General features: G+C 35.1%; 1 protein-coding gene across 2 annotated transcripts in view; it reads left to right on the top strand.

The window, feature by feature from the left end:
- The window catches only part of LOC149801420 (3'-5' RNA helicase YTHDC2-like), a 128,090-nt gene extending 109,086 nt beyond the window's left edge, over positions 1-19,004 (top strand). For both annotated transcript variants that reach the window (XM_089955522.1, XM_089955521.1), the window contains exons 30-32: positions 4,306-4,457; positions 6,959-7,043; positions 8,344-19,004. In XM_089955522.1, coding sequence (XP_089811648.1) covers positions 4,306-4,457; positions 6,959-7,043; positions 8,344-8,985 — 879 coding nt within the window. In that variant the 3' untranslated portion in view covers positions 8,986-19,004. The remainder of the gene's footprint in view (positions 1-4,305; positions 4,458-6,958; positions 7,044-8,343) is intronic.
- Positions 19,005-25,129: the final 6,125 nt, after the last annotated feature.

Raw genomic sequence — 25,129 nt, 5'->3', positions numbered from 1 at the left:
GCAGCAGATTTTATCCTGCTGGGCTGCTTTATATGCGCCAGTTACAAAATGCCTTTGCAGGTTCACTGGTGCCCTTTTCCAGTTCACCTAATCAAATGTCAATATCACAGATGAGGTACAACCATTCCTGTGTCACTGGTGCAACCATGGTTAGCTCACAACAGGAATTCCTCGGGAAAGGACCCAACTGGAAGGGACAGTTTGTACAGATGCCTTTACATACAGTTCATGAGCCCACTTGTTGCCTGACTTCAATTATGGTCAACAGAAAATGGGGACATGGGGAACTGCCTCTTCATGTCAGCCTCCATACAAAAGGTATCATAAATGCCTTCAGTTCTAGAAGGACAAACTCTGAGAAGTCAGTCCTGACTATGTCAGACAACTCTTTAGTGATGACTTGTTCACTCAAACAGGGGGCACCAAATCGCCCACCCTACGAATTGGCAGTTTCTTCATCACTGCTGCCAACTACAGATGAACATACTAATCAGACACATTTCCAGCAGACTCATTGTCCTGACTGATGGTCTCCCCAGAAAGGGTCCGGTTATCCATACAGAATTGCCCCTTCATCTGTCAGATTGGGGGTGTCTTATGATCAACCTTTTGCAACAAGGTGGGTCACAAATGGACCTCCTTTGTCTCATGGGTTCTATACACTAAAGCTCAGGTCAAGGATGTACTGTTGATCATTTGAAAAGGGTTCTGGGCATTAGCCTACCCAACACAATCTTAGTACCAAAAATAATTTAAAAAGTCAGGGGTCAGAATTGCAAGATAATTCTGATAGCGATAGACCTGCCAGGAATATTATGGCCCAACTGAGTCTCTTAAAACAACTATGGCCACAAGTGTTACACGCTTCTCTGGACTGTCATTCTCTTCTATGGCTCTTGTTAGGACAGCCTTGCAAGAGCAACAATTTAGTCCTTCAATTGCTGATCGAATCTCAAGAGCAAGAAGGCCCTCCATTCTGAAAACATATACGGTAAAGTGGCTTGTTTTCAGGGACCAGTATTTAGTGCCTCAGAACCTCATCTAGCAGACTTGTTTCTCTGGCTCTACAAAGAGAAAAAGTGTGCACCAGTTTCCATCAAAGGCTACCACCTCATGATATCTGACATATTCAGGCATCATGGCAGAATAGATATTGGTCATGATGAAGACCTATTAGACCTTCTAGCCGATTTTGATTTGAATTGACTGAAATTCCTAACTCTTTTTAAAACTGGAATCTGTCCTGGATCTTATCCTGGCTCAATTCAGAAAAATTCAAGCCATTAGTCCAGACCTAGTGGAAGCTGTTTCCTGATACTTATAGTTTCAGCATGCAGGTTGAGCTACTTGCCTTTTCATTCTCCCCAAGTTATCTTTAGTTCAGATCATATGGTTTGATGATCCTCGTGTCTGAACCAGGTGTAATAGCCAAGATCCAGTCACCATCAGGGACAGTCAGAGAGAACATTATACGTTTCTTCTCATCTGTTGATAAATCAAGCACAGTGGTCATACCATGTCCTGTCTATGCCCTCAAGCACTGCTTGAAGCACACATAGACAAGTCATGGCATCCACAAAGGATTCTTTCTCCCTGTGAAAGTGAGAAAGCAGGTCATCACCTCCCAAGCCAATTCATGGTTCAGGTGGGTTATATGCTCTGCGTACTCTGACATCTCAAAAGATGAGAGTCACCTTGTGAGAATTTCAGCTTCTGAAAAAAGAGCAATCTCTGTGAGTCTCACATGTGAATGCAGCATTTTGATTGGAGACAAAACCTGAATCTTGTCCCATGGCCATGATCAAGATAAGTAGGAGTGCGGGTTATCATTCACATAAGGAATGCAATCGTTGTTCACTAGAAGGATACCTGAGGTATAGATAGGATGCTATTACCTATTCTTCCAATGATAATATCATCAGGGAATGTATACTTTTGTAGGCACTAAAATGATAAGAAACTGCAGTGGCTTACAAACATGATATAATGTAAGATATTACTCATCGCTTTTGATTATTCACATGTCTTCAGTCTCAGTATTATTAATGATTTTTATTGCTTTGCTTTTCCATCCAACTATCAATTTCATGTACGTTTCTGGGTTAGAACTTCTGATGCCAATTACTTCCTTATATACATGTAAATACAAGTGCATGTGTATGAAATCTGTGACATATCCATCTGTCATCTAAAACACATTGTGGTGGGATGAGTCATATGACTTTGTCTTGTAAATACCTTAGTCTGCATTTATTCCTCAATAGAGATGTCAAAATTTTAGGAAATTTTTACCGTATACGGATCAATCATATTGACTGGCTACCTGGGTACCCAATCAAAGGGAAATTTTATTAAATGTAAACCTGAACAGCTTTGTTGTAGGTTCACACATGCCAACCACCAAGAGAGGTATAAACTTAATTATTACAAATATAAGTGTCAAAAAAGTGTAATCTGAAAATAGCAAGAGCATTCTGTATATTACATGCCATAATTACAGAAAACTGTATGATAAATATTTATTTTTTCTATTTACTTGGATCTGCAGTTAAAATTCTTGTCACAAATCTCCTAATTCCAGGTGGATTAGTAGTAAGTACATGAGTATAGACACAAAAGAAATTAATAAATTATTTATGCATAACACTAACTTTAACTAATCTACATTGTCTCCAGAAACTTTCGCAAATAATTGTAAAGTCCACAAATGATGATTCCTGTATTACATAACTGTCGAATTCTTGTTTTAAAAGTTTTGAAGTGCTATTGATTTGTCCTTTTCTTGATGCAGCATGTTTTTAAATTTACCAAAATCCCTTTCCTGTTACATTTTTCAGTCATATAACATCCGTCAGTTACATCGATAAAGTGTATTTGTTAAGATATCTGGCACAATTTATTTTCAATTAGTCTGGTCTGCTACATATGTGGGTATTAAAATAGAAAGAATCTGTGACATGTGGTTTCACATTCAAGAAATATGTCTGTTTTCTTGGAACAGTTTCATGTACATACTATAAATAGAAAATAAGGAAATTAGACAGAGGTTGAACGATGAACGCTGGACTCGTATTGTAGCTTACAATTTAATGATCATCATATATGTGCTATATGATAATACAAAATAAGTTATAAATAGGTGCAGTATGGCATTTTCCTTTGGCCAATGAGAGGGCACTATTCCATTCAGTGAGTTGCACTTGCATATTAAGCAGGTGCAATTATGGCAAATTTGAGTGGTAGCGTGGGAAACTAATCTGGCATTCCTTAAAGATATGATAGTAAGTCAGACATTGGACAGGCATACAAAGTCAAATGCTTGAGCTAAGCATCAGTAACAAAATTTATTATGCTACTTGAAATCTAGTTTGAAATATCAGCCTTGATTCTTAAATAGGTCATGCAAGAAAGGAGAGACTTGTCCTCCCTTGTATTATTATATTGAACATGTATAAAAGGTAAATTGTAAGCAAGGAAACGAGTCCCAATGATGATTAAATAAATGTGCACACGACACAAGCCTCAATTTGTAATCTTTGTTCTGTATCTGAACTTGGAATTTTTTTGGGTTTTTTTTTTTTTAAAGGGGTACCTGGTTGGACATTTTATTACCCATGGTGTTATCAATGGGTGGGTACCCGAGAACCTGGGTACCTGTTGGCATCTTGATTCCTCAACTAGTTCTAACATAGGTTAGCAGAATTTCTATATGGTCAGTTTTCTCTCAGAAGACATCTCTGTTTACATCACTTTATTGTCCTTACATGAGACATGCCTAAAATTTTAATATTGGAAAATTACACCCTTGTATATATGTGCCTTGGTGCTGCAGAGATACTGTTTCATACTGAAAACAGGATTAATTCGTACATGCTTAGTAATATAGATGTAATAGGTATGATAAAAATGCAAAACTTGACTTGCAAACCTGACTTGTTGCCTTTATGCTGATGGTAATATAAGGATGTCTTATTGTCCTATAGCCATTGCTGACAAAAATTGCAGAAGATAGTAGTGGATTAAATGAGATGAATATTGATACCTGACTTGATGGAAGTGGTCATATAAATATTTTTGCTTGCAAGATTGGGAGATTATATACAATTTTGTAATTGTGTCCATGGCATTACCACATTATATCCAGAATCTTGGTGTACTGTAGAACAGCTGTAGAAATGTTTCTTTATAGAATGATTAAAAAATGATGCTGTTCAGTTGCATCTGTCATCTTTGAAAAGCAATGAAATTAATAATTTCATTTTTCGTGAATTTGTATAAATAACCCTCATTTTTTTTCTTTATCAGGATGGAAAGACTGTGTACCTAATATTCTCAGTACAAGGCAGTGGACATTTCCAGGGTTATACCAGAGTGACCTCCTCTGTCACCCAGGGCAACACAGGAGACTTTACGAATAGCAAATTTTCTCATGCATGCTCAGTAGAGTGGATCAAAAGGTAAAACCTATATGATATCTTTTTCAGGGGCATAGCATATCACTGGGTATAAAAAAAATTATTTCTTGATTGCCATAATCATAATGTCATGATTGCCATGCCATAATCATAAACATAGTTTTTTTTAGTGTCCACCTGAAGTCATAGGGTAAAGGTGCTTAAATCTTTCATATCTTTTGAAACTGTATACATGTATAAAATATTAAATAAAATGCCTTTTCACACAGTGGCTTTCTTAGCTAAGTTGTACATATCTTTGAAAGAGTCTAGAGTACTATGACATACTCCTACATATGACAAATTGTGACAGTACATTATGGTTGTTTGTCTGGTCATATTTCTGCAAAAGTATGCTGCGGTTGTTGGAATAGGGAACATGCAAGAGTACATTGTGGTTATAGTTGCATCATGCATGGCAAATAAGTAGTCGAAGTGAATAGAAAGTGACACTGTAGCAATGAAAAATAAAATGACATTGAATCTTAAGTACTAATTACCTTTATAATTAACATTATTTGGGTGTAAAAACTAGATTTATTAATAAATAAAAAATTATGTTGCCTGCCTATGGTTAAGGCAGAAGTCTGTTGGTTTTGACACTCCTTTTTCCATGGTCGAGGTTACTAAGTTGAAAATGTGATTTTCCTTTCTGCATTGTAAGTCAAGAATCCTTTGCCAATCCTTTCTCATCAAATTTAATGGTAGACTTCATTTGGACATGGACAGTTACCTGTTGATTCTGATGCAGAGGTGAAAGGTCAAGGTCATTTGAACTGACATAAATTTTGGGGGTTTATGCTTGATAATGGCAAATATGTGACTGTTTTTGTGTGTCAGCTTAGACTTTCAGCAAATGAGCATTTACTTTTCAACATTAGAACATTGTTTCAAATATTTTCATCCAATTTTTTCCATTGAGGTGTGAAATATAAAACATTTGAAATGATTAAGAGATTTTAGGCAAGTTCTTTCTATTTTACAAAATAAACCAGTTATATTAGACAAATTCAGTTTGCTTATGTTCCTACTTTTACTGAAATAATTTTGTTGATCTTCGTTGTTTTATAGCTTATCTCATAAAAAGAGGATTGATACTATTGATAATATTTTCTGTTACTTTCTGTGCTTCCATCTTTGTCTCCTTATCTTTACTGAACAGCTTATCTTTCTACCCTACAACTCTTCAGTTGTTTGAAAAACTGGTACACAATTAGATTCAGCATCTACCAGCACAGTTTTTTCCTACCTTCAAAATTATGTGATTCAGTGTCAGACAAAATGTATGGGACTTTTCATACATGTAAATGATGAGATATATATCTTCGATGTTTGGCTGTGTCATCATCAGCATTGTGTGGAATCTTTTTACAATTTTTGAAAGCCATAAATCTTCTACATCAGTCACTGTGCTCAGTTCATACATTTTCAAATATTACTCAGTGGCCACAGGTTGTACCCTGAGGTGCTGGACTTACCTGACTACATAATCAGAAATCTCTGCATTATGACACTATTCACAGGCAAGACACATCATTTAACTGAACCCTTCATTAACAATTGAGTCAGCACAGCTCCATAAATGGAATCATTGTTGTCATTGGTCCCTTTAACCATCTGTTAACATTGGTTAAGCTGGGCCTTAACTTTGGAGCAATTGAAGAAATTCTCATGAAACTTTGCCCAAATATACTGTATTTTGGTGTGTATAATGTGCACCCCAATTTTGACCTAGAATGAGGTGAAAGCTTGGTTCTGCCATGTAATATACAAATATAGTATGCAATGTGATTGTCTTTATTTCAGAAACTTGTCGATTTCATTCCATTTTCATCATGTAGCATTATTGCTATTTTGGATAGTGAACTGATCACCATTTGTTATGTGACATTTGATTGATTTACAATTAAATAGTGCTTGACAGTTTCCCTGTACTTGTCCGAGTATGTGAACAAGATACCAGTCTCCTTTGCATTTCCAGTTGAATCACAGAAGAAAAAACCCACAACAATGTGAAATAAAACAAGTTTATTAACATAAGCAGTCAAATAACAGGATTATCAAGTTTTCCAAGTGTCGTTTATTTCATCAATAAGGGTAGAAACAATATAACTACAATACAATAAATTCATTATTTCACAAGGAGTGAATCTGATGTGTTGTCAAGTTTATTGCCATGATCCTCTTGTCCAATCAACCTGGGGGAAAAATAAAAATTTTTTCTGTTTTACTGTAAAATGTACCTCATCCTGAAAATTTTAAAAATAGGTGTACAGAATGTATGTTATACATACCTAAATGAAGGATATCTTGATTGGATAGTGTATCGTGTACGATAATCACACCACCTGCAACAAGGAGACAATCACAACAATGGAAAGTGTGTTCTGACTTGTGTCCCTTGAATAACATTTGAACTGCTAAAGATATTGTAACGAAACTTTAAATAGTTATTTGTCATGAGTTTATCATGTGCCATGTGTGACATTCTTGTTCTTTTACAGAGGCAATATTCCCTTCCAGAATACCCACCATCTTTTGAATCCCTGGAATGAGAACAAAAGAGTTCAAATCAGCAGGGATGGACAAGTATGTTTAAATCATAGATTGTACAACTAATTATGTAGTAAAATTAAAATGATTTAAATCTTTCATGGACTGTTGTCCTCATTTTGTTGAAACAGAGTCATAATTATAACCTTTAATTATTTGGGCTTAAGTGCTTTTCAGAGATATGGGCCAGTAATAAATAATCAGGCAGAATTTATATCTTGGCTGATAATGCAAGTCAAACACATTTGGTTCAAAATGAAATGCTCAATTCTATAATCTAAAATAATTAACCTATGACATATCAAGAAATACTGTTTAGAACTGTTTTATCTCCTGCATTTTTTACTCTTTCTCCGAGTACAGATCTCAGTAATTACATGATACTGCAACTGTTATGAGTTAAAGTTGATATATAAACAATTACTTCTGACTGCATGACAGCAAAATTAAAGTCAAGTTTAGGTGTAGATGATAACTATATGAGAATAATATTCAAAGAAATATTATCTTGAGAAAATGCTGAGTCGGACACCCACAATGAGAATGGAATGAGCTAAAGAGAGTTCTGCATATGCTAAACTTGGGCAAGGTCATTAAACAAGCTGGTCAAGCGGGTCTTTTTGTTAGTATCTTGATGCAGATGATTACTTTACGTATCCTTTGATAAGTAGAATATGATAGTCAGTTCAAGGTATATTTAGTTAATTAGTGATATGGAAGTCATGGAATGATAAAACAACAACAATGAAGTTAAAAATCATGATCAGTTATATTGTAGCTGAAACCTGTTGAATATTGAATGAAATGTGATGTAAAAATGAGCAACAAAAGGTGAAAGAATGAACAGAAGTCGGTGATCCTATGAGCATAACTTGCATGGTGAAGCCATTCCTGTGATGCATACTGAAGTTCCTGATTTTACAGTAACATGGTAAATTTCACATATCTATATAAATTGGACCACATGTCATTTACACAGTTTTGGAGTTATGATGAACTGTTGACTTGGAATACAAATGATCTTTTTATTCATCAACAGATAAGAGGGCCTTTTAATAGAAATGTAGATCCCATGAAACTTGACCATGCATCATTTCTTACAAACCATAGTTGGTATGGAATGGGGGGGACTGAATCGTAAGTCAGCAATGTTAGAAACTTAGATCTTTAGTCAGTTACTTCAAAATTGTATCAGGTATACCAAGTGTGAGTGTTAGGATGAGCAACTATGAACAGGTGGCTTAAATTACAAACATGACTTCAGCAAATTGCTAATAGACAACTGTCTGGGTTAACAGGTTTGGATGTGACTTAAATTTTTTTCTTTTCTCAACAGGAAGTAGAACCATCAGTGGGAGAGATGCTGATAAAACTTTGGGATAGATTTCCAACATTTCAAAAGAAATTCAGCTCAGATGCACAAGGTCAAGGTCAGACAGCTTCCACAAATCAGTCTCCTTTACAAAAGAAGAACAGTATAGAGAACGAGCCAGATATTCAGGTGGAAGTCACAATGGGAACTGATGGATATTATTCTGACTTTCAACAGAATCCTGATCAGGGAATGTTTTCATTGAGTGCTTATTCTCAGAGTAAAACTCAAGGTCAGACGCAGTATTTCTCTGACCAGGTTCAAGGCCATTTCCAGGCAGCCTATGGTCAAGGACAGTCCCAGGGTCACAGTAGAGGTCATTTCCATGGTAACAGAGGTAATCATGAGTCGGGACACTATCACCATCCCAACAGTCAAAGGTCATCTGGCATGCACATTGGAGGAGGCTACTCACAGTCCGGAAGCAATTATAGTCAGTTGTATATGGGATCATTTGTAAATGATGGTGGGTCATATATTTCCCAAGGTCAGAATGTTTCACCTGTAATGATTCTACAGAGAGGAGGAAATCAGAGACCACATCAACAACAGCCAAACAGTTACAGCCACTATCATCAAAGCTTTGATTCACAAGGGCACCACTAGGTCTAGGATATTTAAAGAATTATCAGCATGATCCTGACCAGTGAATGCAAGAACTTAAGAGGAAAATTAAAACTTTCAATTTAGCTTTAGGGCACAAGGTTAGTACTGGATGTGGAGCATTTCAAGCAATAAAGAGAGAAGTGGAAAAATTCTAATATATAAACTCACAATCAGGCAACTTGATGAAATTTACGTGCTTGTTTATACTTTCATGGGAACATGCGATTATTGAGTTTTCAAGGGATTCTTTTGTTTTTTATGAAGCCAATGAAGTTTATATGAATGTGATTATTTAATGTTGGAGTTGTTATTCTTTTAAGCTAGTCATGCATGTACAAACATTGCCATTCTTTTATCTGCTGTCAGCTAGCATCTACTTGTTAACACAACATCTTGCTCATTTCTCTCAATATACTTAATCTTATTTGTGTTGTCTTATAATACCTGTAATCAAAACATTGTTATTAATGTTTCCAGTCACCACATTATCATGACAGTTGCTACAGGTACTCTACTAACAGTTGAATAACTTGGACAACAGTCTCTATCAGCTCATTTGAAGAATAATTAAAATCCTTTTGTACTTCATTGAAGTGTTGTGGTTGGCCTATTTCAGTTATCAAGTGTCTTTACTTTTCTTGAGCATAAAGTATATGATAGAAGCACATATTATCATATTTCTGATCAGTCTGATTCAGGGGTGAGCAAAATATGGCCAGCATACCAGATCTGACCACTTACTTGGTTTTATCTGTTAATTTACATCATAGGGTGTGACATTAAAATCTCTTATTCAGCCAGCTGCACCCTGGGGGAAGTTGCCCATGCCTGGTCTAATTAATGGCTTGGACAAAGGACCTGATCCTGTGTTAAGCCAATTGGTACCAAATAAGGTATAAATAAAGTATTAAACAAATGCTTTTATTTTCATATTTCATTACTTTTAAATAAGTATAAATATAAGATCTCTATTTCATGTGTAAATAAACGAATTGTGGTAAGAGCATCATGCAGTAGTTTCTTTTATATATATATATGTGTGTATTGCATTAGATAAATTTCTAAATGGCTAATTATGACATCGACAAAGGTACCATATCATCATAATCTAAACAAAATATAACTTTCTTCTTCCTAAGCCCAAAAGGGAATTGTATAAAAATGGTTTGGCTTGTTCTGGTCCAATCATTTGGAACTATCTACCTGAAGATGTTAAAGAAGCATCATCAGAGTATTTTCAGCTTGAGTTGATGGCATCACATTCACACAACTTTCTTCATAATCTTTACATTTGATGAAAGAAGATACTCTGTACAGAGTCTATCCTTTCTACCACTTGTTGTCTGCCCTCCGTCCCCCCTTGCCTCCCCCATCATCAATGTCATCATTGTTTATGATATTAGTTTTGCATTACAGTTTTCTAAAGTTACATATCTTCTACATCAGTTGCTTCCTTTAAATGAAGTTCTTTAATAATATCACTATGGGTCTAAAGTTTATTCCTTTTTATGGTTGGAGTTCTTGTCTTGGCTGTCACAACCGCTTAATCGTCATGGGGAATAATGATCAAGTTTTATGTTAAAATTTTTGAAAGTTGTGTATCTTCTAGATTTATTGCTACTGACACTTTTGTATGTTGTTACAGTGGGTGTTTATGTGCTGATATTCTAGTAGTTCTTGACTAATGATAGTAGTATCATTGTAAACAGTGTTAAAGTATTGTGACACAGTCTTAAATTTTGTGAAAGTCACATATCTTCGCCTTCATTGCTCAGTGAACTCAAACTTTAAGTTAATATTATTATAAGTTGAATCTATACACTGAAATGGGAGGTTGACAGAAAATGACAAGAATTGAAATCCATCATAATTTTGGTGGGGCCCCGAGTGGCCGAGTGGTCTAAAGTGCTCTCCGTTACGGATCACTGCCATCTCACCTTTGTCTGCATGGGTTCAAGTCTCAGATTCGGCTAATATGGGTATGTGAGAAAGTTTGCCAGTAGTTTCTCGTGGGTTGGTTGTTCTTCCTGAGTTTTTCCTCCACCATTAATACTGGCTGCCATGTATAGCTTATCGTGTGCTGAAAAATGGCGTTAAACCCTACAACAACAACCATCATAATTTTGAAAGTAGATGCATGTATTACAGGCTATAGTGTTACTTATAACTAGAAATATTACAATATTAATGTGTAATTTTGCTCAGTTGAATTTTAAAACAAGATAGTAATTCTTGTGGATGCATGTTATGTTTGTTGTTACCTAGGTTTTTCTTATATGGGTAAGTTTCTTGTATATCAATATTTTAACAATCTAGTTTTAATTTTTAAGTATTCATTTGCAGTATTGAGTATTTACCTGAATATTTTCAGACTTGCTGAAATTTGCAAAGTGCCTGCATTTTAAGACTTTGATGCCCTCAGCCCGTTTTAATTATAGACAATATGTACATATTACTCAACATAAAGGTCTTTCTAATCATGATTTCCAGTCAGCCGTCCTTTCTTAAACAATTCTTTTATTTGCTAATTAAATTTATGAATGCATGATTCATTGCATGTAAATTAAAATTTCAACTGTGATGTAAATATAATTAGTGTGTCAATTTTATATTTGTCATATTCCCTGATATGTAGTCTGCACAGTGGTCCCCCTTATGAATGGCCCCCTCTGACCAGCAGCCACCCCCTTTTTATGGCCAGAATCCTTGGCATCGACAAGTTTGCATTCAAAAGTACACCTAAGGAAATGCCACCCACCTAACATGACCAGTGGCCAGCATATTAGTGCAAAAATGTTAAATATACCCCCCTCACAAGCGGCCATATTTTATTTTGTATCGAAAATGACTATTTAATTCATTAAATAAGATAAGTACTTCGATTATCTTTACCGGCATCTTTTTCCCCAATGTCAGGTTTTCGTTACTGAAAGAAGCATTGGCTAAAGTACATGTACCAATAAGGTTAATATTATTAATGCTGGCTTTTAGAGGAAATGGGGTCAACAATGTTGTGATAAGAGTTTTGGGCTTCAGGCAGCAGTTTTTGTTTTGTTTGACAATTACAACCAGACATAATTTTCAATATCATAACATGGTCAGCATAAACTAAATATATTTTGTGGATTAACACACGGAGAAATTAACCTTGATTGAAATAGTGTACCAGACAAAGATCCAAAAATTTCATGTGACAGTATATGTACCACTTACCTCATAAAAAGGCATTTTATCTACTCTACAAAAGTTTCATCTGCATAATTAAATTATACTCTACAATAAGCAATTAGAAATAAATCATTACAAAACTTTAACATGTAACACATACATGGGGAATTAATTCTTTAGAAGAAAATGCACAAGTTAAGTTGACTTGTTGACAATGGGGAGAGTTCAAGAGTTCTTGCCAAAAAATTGTATGTGGTCTCTAATAAACAACATTCTAACAGATAAGGAGAATATTCTGCAGTAGCGGGGAAATATAGTAAATGGAAGTAGAATTATTTTAAATGCCAAGCAATGTACATACCAAGATTTAAATGATGTATTTGATTGGTTTTGTAATGCGCATGCCAACAATACCCGACTCGCATTTCACACTTAAGAATAAGAACTGTTTATGTTAACTTGAAAAAAGTGTGTTCTTAAGACAAGAAGAATAATTAATGACACTTTTAAATGAAGATATTAAATGGTTAGATGTTAAATGTAGCTTTCTTACTACATGCATGTACATGTGCATACACATACTTCTCACAAATGTAGTAGCCATCTGGAAAGGCACCCATCTTATATGGCCACTTTTCCATTGCAGAACGGGTGGACATTTAAGAGGGGGACCACTGTACCCAACTGCAGCTGTGTAGACCCATTTCTGTTATGCATAATGCACCAGCTGTGTTTACCCATATCTGTTGTGCATAATGTGCCAGCTGTGTAGACCCATTTCTGTTGGGCATAATGCACCAGCTGTGTAGACCCATATCTGTTGTGCATAATGCTAGGCTGTGCTGACCCATATCTGCTATGCATAATGTGCCAGCAGATCTTAGTCTACACAGTTGTGAGTGCATTCAAAACTGATATTGTACTGCTTTATCAATTGAGGTTGCAACTATATTTGAACATTTTCCTGATTAGTTTTTATATTACATGCTGTTTCTAAATTTTCTTATGTTTAGCAATTGTATTTTGAAATCTGCTTCATTTAAGCCACTTGATCTAAAATATATTTTAGCATATAATTTCAGTATTGTTATCATTTTAATGACTTTATACTTTTCTGCAAAAATGTAGGTTGTGTGTAGCAGTGAAAACATGCTTAAATATTGTACAGTAATTATTATTTACAAAGTCTTTATTCCTCACTTCTGTTTGCTTTACTACAAAAAAATGTGCCATTCTTTTAATGAAATATGACATACCTGATCAAAATCTATAGTTCAAATTTGGTCACCGATACTCTTTCGAGTTTATTGGTATAGTGTTCAGGAACCTTTTTTCCTAAAATCAACATATGTAAATGAGGTCTTGTTGTCAAAGAACACTTCATAACCAATCAAACTCTGTTAGACTTTAAGAACTATAACTCTGAGAAATCAAGAATATGTAAATATGAAATTGTTAAATAAGTGTCATTCTTGTTTGCAAATAAATATCTGAATCATAGAAAGCTTTGGATATGGTACCTTTTGCTCAGAAATAAAGCAAAATCTGAAATAAAGTGTCAAATTTAAGAGCTAAGAGTTTTTAAAATTCATAGCTTTAGCTTCAGTCGGAGATCAAGAATGTTCAAGTGTAGCAAGACTTTGTTTTGGAACAGAGTTTGGGAAGGTGGTGTATGCGAGATATTGCTGGTATAACCACTCCATTGTCTTGGTTACACAAATCAAAGAAAGACTTTTCTCTTTACCTTGAAGTTATATATACCATGGTTTTCACTATTTTCAGACAAAAGTTCTGAATTTTTACCTTCTTACACATATGTTAAACCACAGAAATCACAGATTGCAGAATAATTAGGTTAAAGAAAATTTTTTGTTTAAGTCTTGACACTTTTTTACATGATAAGAACAAACATGTTCATAATGAGAAGAAAATCCAAATGCCCTAAAGCACAAATGCAGTAAATGTACAGTGAAACTGTGTATCTAAAGGAAGAGTCTGTTGGAGAGAAATGAGGTTACTGACTTTTTCCATGCCATTATTTGTTATATAAAATATTACACAGTGATGTATCTTTTGTTGTATATAATGATTACCTAAAAAGTTGGAAGGTTTGTGTGTAAACTGTACATGAACTGGATGTGGAATAATATAAAGCTGATATCAACAACTCTTAGACTTCTTTGATAAGGTGGTTAGTCTACACTTTATCACATTGTGCACTATAGATAACTTCCACTTTCATTGTTGGGAAACAAATATCACATGGCTATCTCAAAAGCTTTCTGTGGGCTATGTCTTTGAATATTAATTAGTAAACAGTGAAAACATGTTAAAACAGTGAGGCAGACTTGTGAAGTATCGAAACTAATGTCAAGGTTCTGTTTTATGCGTTTAAAATGTAGAGAACAATAGAGTTCATTATGGCATACATAACTGAGGCAGGGTAGTTTAGATGTTAGATATTGGTCTTTTTTTTCCAGCTACAGTATAAAGTTACGGTGACGGTCTTGCCAGTAAATGGTCGTATGGTAAAATGGTGCATAGAAAATTAAGTTATTCAGTTTGATGGTTTTAGAGATACATAAAAGGCATGATAATGTGGATTTTTTGTGTTAGTACATGTTTTGATAGATTTGTAGAACCTTAGACACTTAAATCTATATCTTGACCTTTGACATTATCATCAGTTTGTAGGGTGACAGTTAAAGTCCATTTTCAGAGTCATTAAACAATGAATTCAGGTGAGCATAGGATCAGATAAACAAACCTTTCCAATTTATGATGAAATTCTCTAATGTTTTTCCTTGAGATTAATTATCATATAGTGACTCCATATTATCTTGTATCCACTTGGTTTCCACATCCATGGCTGTTAAGGATGGTAGCTTGTGAAATGTTGGAGTACTTAACTTTTTTAAACATTTCTATATATATGTTGACTTTATCATTTTCTTTAATAGGACTGTTTTTGTGATCTCAAAAATTCCTTAAGTTTTCATTTTCATTTTTTGTTAAGCTGAAGGAAGTCATAACTATGTCATGCATGTCCAGTCTCTTGTGGAATTCATAATGCTACAATGCATCTGGGTAAAAAGTTGTCATATCAGTAACATCATCATGTAATGATCATGTAATTTCAAGCTGCACATTTAGCATTGATTTTTACAAAGAGGACTTCCTTAAGCAAAGTTTGTGCAGAACTTGACTTAAGAGTCATCTTCGATGTTATCATCATCATCATCATTACAGTCAAATTGTCTCCAGAAAGTTTGTTCATTATTTTCTGCTTTAGGAGACACTGAAATGTCACTGTAACGGCAGATCCAGGTTATTCTTCATGGGTTGTTAATTTCATATGGTGTACTAATTTAAAAGGACTAAAACTGCTATAGTCTCCACTCATTACTGTGTAGAAAAGTCTTTGTATGACTTTATATTCTGGATTTCTTTCTGATTCTACACTTTCTCTATTTACATTCATTATATACTTTAAACCATGTCTCATTCATTTTGAATAAAAGTCTATATTCATTATTTTCTCATATTGAATGTAATCATGTCACAATGTATCCAAACCTTTGTTCATGCCATTGCTAACCATGTGACAAAGAACTTCTTTTGTTTACAGAAAGCTTGACATAAAGAGAGAGGCTGTTGGCAGGGTAATGAAATTGTTTGGTTTAAAGTATATAATAAGTTGACCTTTTAACAAGTACACCACTCCCACGGTATCTTCTGCGAGGGTGCAAGTTATCAAGGGACCTCCATAACAATATGAAATGATGCCATTCTTGCTGGACATCGAGAAAACAGCGAGGGTGGGGAATGGTCTGTTTAATGGCGGAATACTCGTTTTAAGATCGCATTGGGAATAATTGTCAAAAAAGCACTTTTCCTGAGTTATTCATTTTTATGTAAAAAATGACCTTTATTTTCAAGATGCCCAACCACTGAGAGTTTTTGGTAACATAATTCCAACTTGTTTCAACAACCGTCATGTGTACTCAAAAATATTGTGTATTATATCACTGCTTTATGTTGTTGTTGTTGAGTTGTCTGGTTCCCAAAACTGTATATTCCCTGCTTTGCTCTCTACTGTAGTGGAATACAATGCAATACTAAGCAGGGAACCAGGCTAGTTATTCGTTCATATTCACAATCAAACAAAATTCCTTTCATTAATAAAAAATATGGATCATTTAGTTAATGAAACAGCCGTCATTGTTGACAGTCAACTTTTTTTATTGTTCTATTAGTAAAATATTGATGACATGATTTCATTGCAAGTAATAATGAAATGTCTTCTCATCCATGAGGAAATCTCTGAGTGCCAATTCAGTAATTACAAATTAATTACAAACTCTGAAACTAACTTCTCAATAAATCGTATCTGTGAAACAGAATTTTATGTCATCAAGTATTCACTTGGTTGTCTTGCTATCTTTGGTCACATTTGTGAATCAGTATGCTAATTTAAGATAGTTTAATTATATTATGTTCATCCCAAATAATGTTTACATTGCTCAGTTGATCACTTGAAATGAGTTGACCTGACGCTAGCTCTTACACAGGTTAGATTTGCATATCTTGTAACTGTTCATTTATTCCACCCCCACCCCACCCTTATTTAATACAAAAGTCTAATTAACGTGGTAATACAAGGAGGTCAGCATAAAATTCAATGCAACAATACAACAAATACTTATGCAAATTATGTATCCAAACACCATCGGCACATATTTAGGTTCTCACTGAAAAACTTGCGGACATGGCTGTTAAGGTAGATTGACATAGTTCACATTCATATACAACATTTATGTATTTATGATCATTACACTTTAACCGAACTAAAAGATGTAATTAAAACATGCATTTTGCTTAATAAAAAACTTAATTAATTGGTATTTATTTATTATAATGCTGCCTCAAGTAAGCGTTAGTAAAATTTCATTGATCAGATTTGTGTTGCATACTGTTATTTACAGTGTACCAAGAATGTTGTTTGGAAAGAAATTTTAACAAAATACATGTCATGATATTAAAAGTTGATAATTTCATAAGTTTGATTCAAATTTGCAGATGATATTAACCCTTTTCGATGATAAAACTAGTGATATATCATGGTTTCAATTACCAGTTTTGATCGCGATTATCTTCATGTTTAACAAATATGTGTCAAATTTTTGGTACGTTCTAGTGAAAAAAATGCGATCTATGACTAACCCTGCGTTATAAGTGGGTTTGCAAGTTATTAGGGTGTAAATTATCGAGGGAGTGGTGTACTGACAAATATTCATGTGAAGAACTTATTGTGGTAGTCCCACATACATCCAGCTGACCCACCAAAACAACAAGTCTAGACCACATGAACAATTTTCATATACATATATACATTGTTGTTTCTACTTGTGGTCTTAGTAAAATGGTATACACTTTCTCCTGCCAGTACATAATGTGTCAGTATGTGGGAAAGCTTGCAGTAGGTTTTGTTGGGTCGGTGATATGTTCTTCCTGCGGTTTTCCAGGGTTCTTCCTCCACCAGTTATACTGGCCACCATGTGTACTCTATCTTGTGCTGAAAAATGGCATTAAACCTACAACAGTAACAACATAATGTGTCAACTGCAGCCATCTAGCTATGCATGGCCTATGCTTTTGTTTCTGCTTGTGGTCTCAAGCAGCTAACATGCACTCTGTTTTATTAATGCATAATGCACCAGCTACAGCCATCTTGCCAGTCATGACTGCACTGTTGTTTCTTCATGTGCTCTCAAGCAAATGGAATACACTTTGTTTTGTGACCACTCCAGTGGTCTAGTGGTTAGGGCATCCACCTCGGAAGCGGGATGTCACGGGTTTGAACCCTGGCTGAGTCATACCAAAGACTTACAAAAATGGTACTAACAGCTCCCTCGCTTGCCACTCATTATTAAGAAGTTAGTGTTAGGACTGGTTGGCCTGGTGTCAGGATAATATGACTGGGTGGGAAAGCAAATGGCATACACTCTGTTCTGCGATATTACTGAAAAATTGTTAAAGCTACGTTAAGAACCTAAATCACACACACTGTTCTGTCATTATATAATGAGCCAGGAAACATCCATTTAACAGTCATGGATGCACTGTTTTCTCTTCATGTGGTCTCATGCAAATGGCATACACTCTGTTCTGCCATTAACAATGAGCCAGGAAACATCCATTTAACAGTCATGGCTGCACTGTTGTTTCTACTTATGGGTTCTAGCAAATGGCATACACTCAGATTTGAAAATGCAAACAGTCTGGCCCCAGTTGCACTAAACATCTGAAAATTTTGTTCTCATTTGGAGATTTTTGGGTATCCTATTGCTTAGTTAGTTGGTAACCATGGTTATTTCACATTTAGCATGCATAAAAGATTACAACACAGTCATGAAATCTAAACTTTTCCCTTGAGTAATCCTCCATTATATCCAAGGAGATTTGGATGATTTTTGCAAAATTAAGGAATTCCTCAACTTCCTCAAAGGGTTTCCATTTGTTAAATTTTAAAACAAAAATGATTTTGCATCCTTTCAACTATTTCTGCCAAAAAGAATGAAATTGTCTGAAATCGTTTAAGCAAGATAATGTAAAATCTCAATTTGAGAAGAGAATCTTAATGAAATGGGGGTTTGGACTTGTAATGCAGATTGTAATGGCTGCAAGTTGCACATGAATACATATCTACATGTATTTCACGTGTTCTTCATATGGATTTCAACCCTTTTATATCAATGCTGCTCATATTCAGTTTTTTTTCATCATTATAACATTTTAAATTGTTCTTTTTTATTGTGATGTATGTTAAAATAAAGAAATTTAGACCCTTATTCTTATTTATGTTGTCTTAAAATTCCTGTAAACAAAGCTATATGCAACGGTTTACCAGAATGAGCATGTTTATTCATCGATCTATTGCAATTATATGTCCAGGCTATGACTTTGGACCAGTGTATGCATTTAGACAACTTGTCTGTGCATACTTCATGACTAGATGGTATGTTCTTTGTGGTTAAGGCAATACACGAAACAACACTTCAACTGCTTTTTCAACCAAGCTTTCTCTTTATGCATGACAAGATTTAAAAGCTGAGAAGCAGTTTGGGATAAAATAGTCCATATTCAGAAACAATTTCCATAAATTCATGCTGAAATAAAGTGACGTTTTGTTACATGTATGTTGTGTTCAGATTTATGCCTACTGTGAAATGAGTCAGAATCATTGCATATTTTGGGCATTTGTAATTTGTATGACATATTTTAAATGAAGAACCCATCTGGCATAATGCATTTTTAACCAGAATGACCTCAGACCTATAGCAAATAAACTTAACCCAGAGAATATGCAGATTAGTCGGTAGCAAGATCAGACTGTGACTCAGACATTTTTCTGTCTGTATCGTGTTATTCATGTCTGTCATATGAATCACAGCTTCAGTTTCTGAACAATAACTTTGGAGGACTTAATGGGTTGAAAACAGATTAGACATGAAACTTGCATAAAGAAGACCTAGATCATGTTGAGTTTGAGTTTTCAATTTCATTCAGTTTGAGTTATCAGTTGTCAGTTTCTGGTTTGTAGCTTTTGAAGGGTTCCATAGACTGAAACCAGATTTGATGTGAGGCCTTACATCAAGAAAAACTAGGTCAGGTTATATCCTTACCATTTTCCAGAAAAACTTGTCCTATGTTTGACTTGGAACTTTAACCTTCAAATTTTACATGATAATTTTGGAAGGACATTTTAGATTGTAATCAATTTCATACAAGACTAGATGTTACCAAGAGATCTAGGTCATGTTTGACTCAAAAGATAACACAGCTGATAAACTGTATTCAGAAATTCTATGACTGAAGAGGATACTGATGATGAGGCATTGAAAACCACAACTTTTAATAGGAAACAGACAAAGAGCTCAAATATAACTTTTTTGCTACTTGCATTGTATGCAAGTGGACAAAACAGTCAGCTTACAAGTTCCTATTTCTACTGGCAATTTTGTTTTACTGGTTGCTATTACATTTACTGCAATCCAGAAGTTTATGAAGTTAGAAGGAACTTAAATACTTTCTGTCAATTTCAATTGCAATTTTTAGTGTCTTTCTAAATAACAACCACATGTACAGCTAATTGTTTTTCTTGCTTATAAATGATGTCTAATTTATACACATGGGCAATTTGCTTTTATGTACCATGTAGGGTTTGTGAACAGTCAGTCTCAATATATTTGGGACATTTTTCATTTTTCGGATAGTCAGGATAATATGTGGTGCAAATATATAAGATCAGCTCTTCTAAAAAGCAATACTTGCCGAGCATGTCATTGGAGTAGACATAGCAACAGATTTTCATTAAGTGCTGACAGCATTGGAGAAATATTGATGTACTTGTAAATAAAATGGTTGCATACAAAAGAGATTATGTATCCAACATCCCTTTGAATAATTATTGTGCCCCAGTCTACATATGTACATGTATGGCCACAGTATTAGCTAAACAGCAAATTTCATAGTAAAGGAATCAATGGCTTCCTTAGCAACCTCTGGAAGACATGTTTTACTTCAAGGACAGCTGCATCATTTTTCAGTCAAATTTGTTAGGAATATTTGTTAAGACAGGAAAATTCAAAATTGTGTCAAATACTTTTCCCTTAGCAATGATGTGTCTTCCTTTGTAACTGTGTAACTGGGGAAAAACTTGCAAATTGATACTTGTCTGTCATCAGGTTTGGCTTTTTATTATTGATGTAGTAAAAACTCTCATAGAATTGCTTTCAAAAACTGTCTTAACAATATCAAATCAGGTATGTCAGTTACAGTTCTAGCAAAAGCTCCATCTAGTCCAGCTGAAGTTAATCCATTGGTCACTGTGACCTACTTTCCAAACTTCGAAATTTTCTATAGATTGTCTCCATTATCCCTGTCAGGTCAGCAGCTTCATACTACTAGGCCATTTTACTTGAAACATTCATTTTATGTGATTTTTGGGATGAGCATGGTCATGCACTGACATAATTTCAGGATTAGGTAATTGCTGACAATTATGTCTTGAGTTCTAATTTCTAACTATTGCTACCAAACTTTGGCTCAGTGCCTGTTAGAATGAAAGCATTTTACACATCAAAACTGGGTAACGGTAACTCTTAGGAGTTTGAACATTTCTAAAAGATAGTATCTGATTTCAAAATCTTCAAACATATTGCCACCATATGTGCATTGAAGGTGTGTCTTGAGATTAAATAGTGTCACAAAAACTAGAATGATTTGACCTACTTTCTTCAGTTATTTGCACAGTTTTTAAAGATACTGACGTAGGCCACAGAAGCAAAGTTATCTTGTGAGCTTCAGCACACTAACCATTCTAGTTTCATTTAAATAAAAACATAAATTACATAATTAGAGCTTTTGAGTGACAATTTGACATGGCTTAATGATCATTTGAATGAGTTTAATTTCTGTTTGGTAAACAAATACAGTAAAACTTCTATAGTTTAAATTTCAGTCTCTTCATCACTCACTTTAACTTGAACCACTTGCTGGTGTGGTTCAGTGGTTAGTGTGCAGGACTTGCAATCAGCAATATAGGTTTCAATCCTACCATTTGATCAGACTGTCTGCTACTATGATTTGTTCATGGATAAAGCACTTTACTCGTTTCCAAAGCATCAAATATCCTTTAATTGCTGTGCAGTAAAAAAACAAAACATCAAGCATACCAAACCAGTTAAACCACTTGCTTTGAGAAGGCATAAAATATTTACAATGCTTGTGATCTCAAGAACTTGAGCAAACACTAAAACAAAAAAATAGGAGGCTCACTGGACTTCAGTTTTTGTCTCTATTGATCATAGAGCAGAATAGTTTATGGGATGGCATGTTGTCCATCATCTATTCATTACCACCAGTTTAACCCTACTCCTTATAAACTACTTGGAGGATTGCCATGCAACTAAACATACATATACTCCAAATATTGCAGCTCAGACATTCTGTATGGCCAGAACAGCAGACATCTCGAAATTTGTGTTATTGCTACTTTTTCTGAATAGATGGTATATGAAAATGTGTTATTCACTAAAAGACTTAGGAGGTCCAATTGGGGTTAAATTAAAATGGTGCCAGTCTGATATCCAATATAGCTTCCATGGCAGCCATTATGAAAATCTTGTTGCTTCTGAACAGGAAGTCATATTAATGCGGGTGGGTGTGATCAGAAGACTTCTTATGATATATACTTGGATCTAAATGAAAATAGTTATTGTTGTTGTTGTAGGGTTTGACGCCATTTTTCAGCACACGATAGGCTATACATGGCGGCCAGTATTAATGGTAGAGGAAGAACCCAGAAAGAACCACCGACCCTCGAGAAACTACTGGCAAGCTTTCTCACATACCCACATTGGCCGAATCCAAGACTCGAACCCACGCAGACAGAGATGAGATGGCAGTGATCTGTAATGGAGAGCGCTTTGGACCACTCAGCCACTCGGGGCCCTGAAAATGGTTCTGCTCAAATATCCAATATGGCCACCACAGAGGCCATCTTGAAAATGTAGCTTTTTCTACACCTGTATGGACCATCATATCAGGATGCGATTTTCACTAAAAGGCCTATGATGTTAAGTTGGTCCTAAATGAAAATGGTGCCAATATAACATCAAATATGGCCTCCACAGCAGCCATCTTAAAATCTTACCACTACTTTCCTAAATAAAAGGTTATATCAGCATTGGTTTATCACCAGCAAACTTTTTTGGTGTCAGGTTAGTCCACAATGAAAATGGTGCCACCATGACATCCAGTATGGCCTCAACAGTGGCCATATTGAAAATATTTTTATTGCTATTCCAACATGATGGATGGTCATATCAACATGGGATTATCACTGAAAGACATTGTATGATATCTAAGACCAATGTTGGCATCACAGACAGCAATCTTGAAAATTATGCTATTACAACTCATCCTGAATGGAAAGTCATATTAGCATGGAATTTTCACCAAAAGAATTCTTAGATGGTCTTAAACAAAAACTGTGCTGATCTGGTACACAATATGGCCACCAAATTGGCCATCTGAAATACTATTCCTCCTAGATGGAAAGCCATTTCTGACATAAGGTCTAGTCACCATGGCATTCATCATGAAAATCTTGTTATTGCAACTCTGATGAAAAGGAAAGTCATAACATGAAGTTTTTTCCAGAAGACTTTGTATTGTGTCTTGTTGGTCCTGTGTGAAAACGATGCCAATCTGACATTCAATATGACCACATAGTGCCATCTTGGAATTTGTGATATTGCTACTTTTCCAGAATTTATAGTCGGATCAGTATCTAGTTGGTCCTAAATGACAGTGGTGCCCCACACATATTCAGTATGACTGCCACAGTCAACATATTGACAAACTTATTAATTTTCCTGAATGGATGGTCATATTGGAGTGGGGTTTTCTTAAAATGGTGTCTAGTTTTACCCAAATGAAAATGGTGCAGATCTTTCATACAGTATGGTTGCCACAACAGCTAATTTGAAAATCTTTTCACTCAGGAATGTCAGAGATAGTTTTAACAATGCAGTTAATAAGAAGAAATTGTTTTATATTAAATTCTTGGAAATTCTTTTTGGACAGTAGAACATCAGTCTCATTGAGGGACTCTTGTTGGAAGTTCATAATTTTAACGTAAACTGATATTGTATTAGTATGGTATGTCTTTGGTAAATGTACATGCATCATTATAACATATCTTCATTTAGTCTTTTGATATTAATTTTAAATACACTTGTTACTACATTATATTAAGAATTATATGTTACTGTTTACTTTCCAAATTTTTCAGCTCAGAGTGTGATATTTTGGGATTTCGTTGGTTTTGATAGCACTTTTAACACATTATCAGATATTATCATGCTGAGGAAATGGGAGTAAAGTGACTTTCCCAATGACACTAAGGCAGCTGACCCATGCAGGCCTGGGTGGTATCAAACCAATTACCCTTGGGTTACATGTCCAGTGCTCTGCCATATAGGCTACCACAGCGCCAAATGATATTTTGATCTTGTTTCAGTTGCATGATTCAGCTACCAAAAGTGGGCATGAAAATGTTTCGGTTTGGTCAGGTGTTTTTGTGGAACATTAACACTTTAAATGTTATAGAGTAAAGTGCATTACCCAAAGACATACCATGGTAACCTATCTGGACTGATCCAATGGCAGGAACTGGACCCACACTCTTCTAGTCATGAATCCAACATCTTAACCAATGAACCACAGTAGTTACACTAGGCATGCAAAAGGTAGGTTTTAAATGTTATCTGTGCACATTAAATTGATGCTGACTTGGTTATCAAAACTTGCGTTGATGCATAACTTTGGTTTATGTAATATTAAGAGTGTTAAATGGTAAATGTGTTTGATTGCACTAATTGTTTTTTTTTATACACCTGCCATACAGCAGAGCTTATTGTTTTATGATGTTTTCTGTCTGTCCCTCTTTTACCAATTTGCTTTCTGCAGAATTTCTTTTATTGTCCACCATCTACTGTTACCAAACTTCGTGGATGGCTTGCACATGGGTTTGAGAAGAACACTGATTTTGGGCTCAAACAATGGTTAAGGTCAATGAGAAATGGTTGCCACACAATTACTTGAGCTCTTTATCATCAGTGGTAACCAGTCTTTGAGGGTGGCTTGCATTTGAAATAATGGGAAATCTATTCCATTTTGAGTTAAAAGATGAAAGGTCAAGGTCATGGTGACTAAAATAATTAAGAAATGGTTTCTGCACAATAACGTCAGTTCTACACGATTTTGTTGTGGCTTTAATGCAGATTTTTAGCACATGATAGGTTGTACATGGTGGCCTGGCAAAACAATGGAAAGGACCACCACAGGAAGCTACTGGCAAGCTTTCTCATATACCCACAGTGGCTGACCACGAGACTTTAACTCATAC

This window comes from Sinohyriopsis cumingii, chromosome 4, assembly GCF_028554795.1.
Source record: "Sinohyriopsis cumingii isolate HCF-2022 chromosome 4, ASM2855479v2, whole genome shotgun sequence".
Classification (NCBI taxonomy): Eukaryota; Metazoa; Mollusca; class Bivalvia; order Unionida; family Unionidae; genus Sinohyriopsis; species Sinohyriopsis cumingii.
This window is presented reverse-complemented; position numbering and strand designations above follow the sequence as displayed.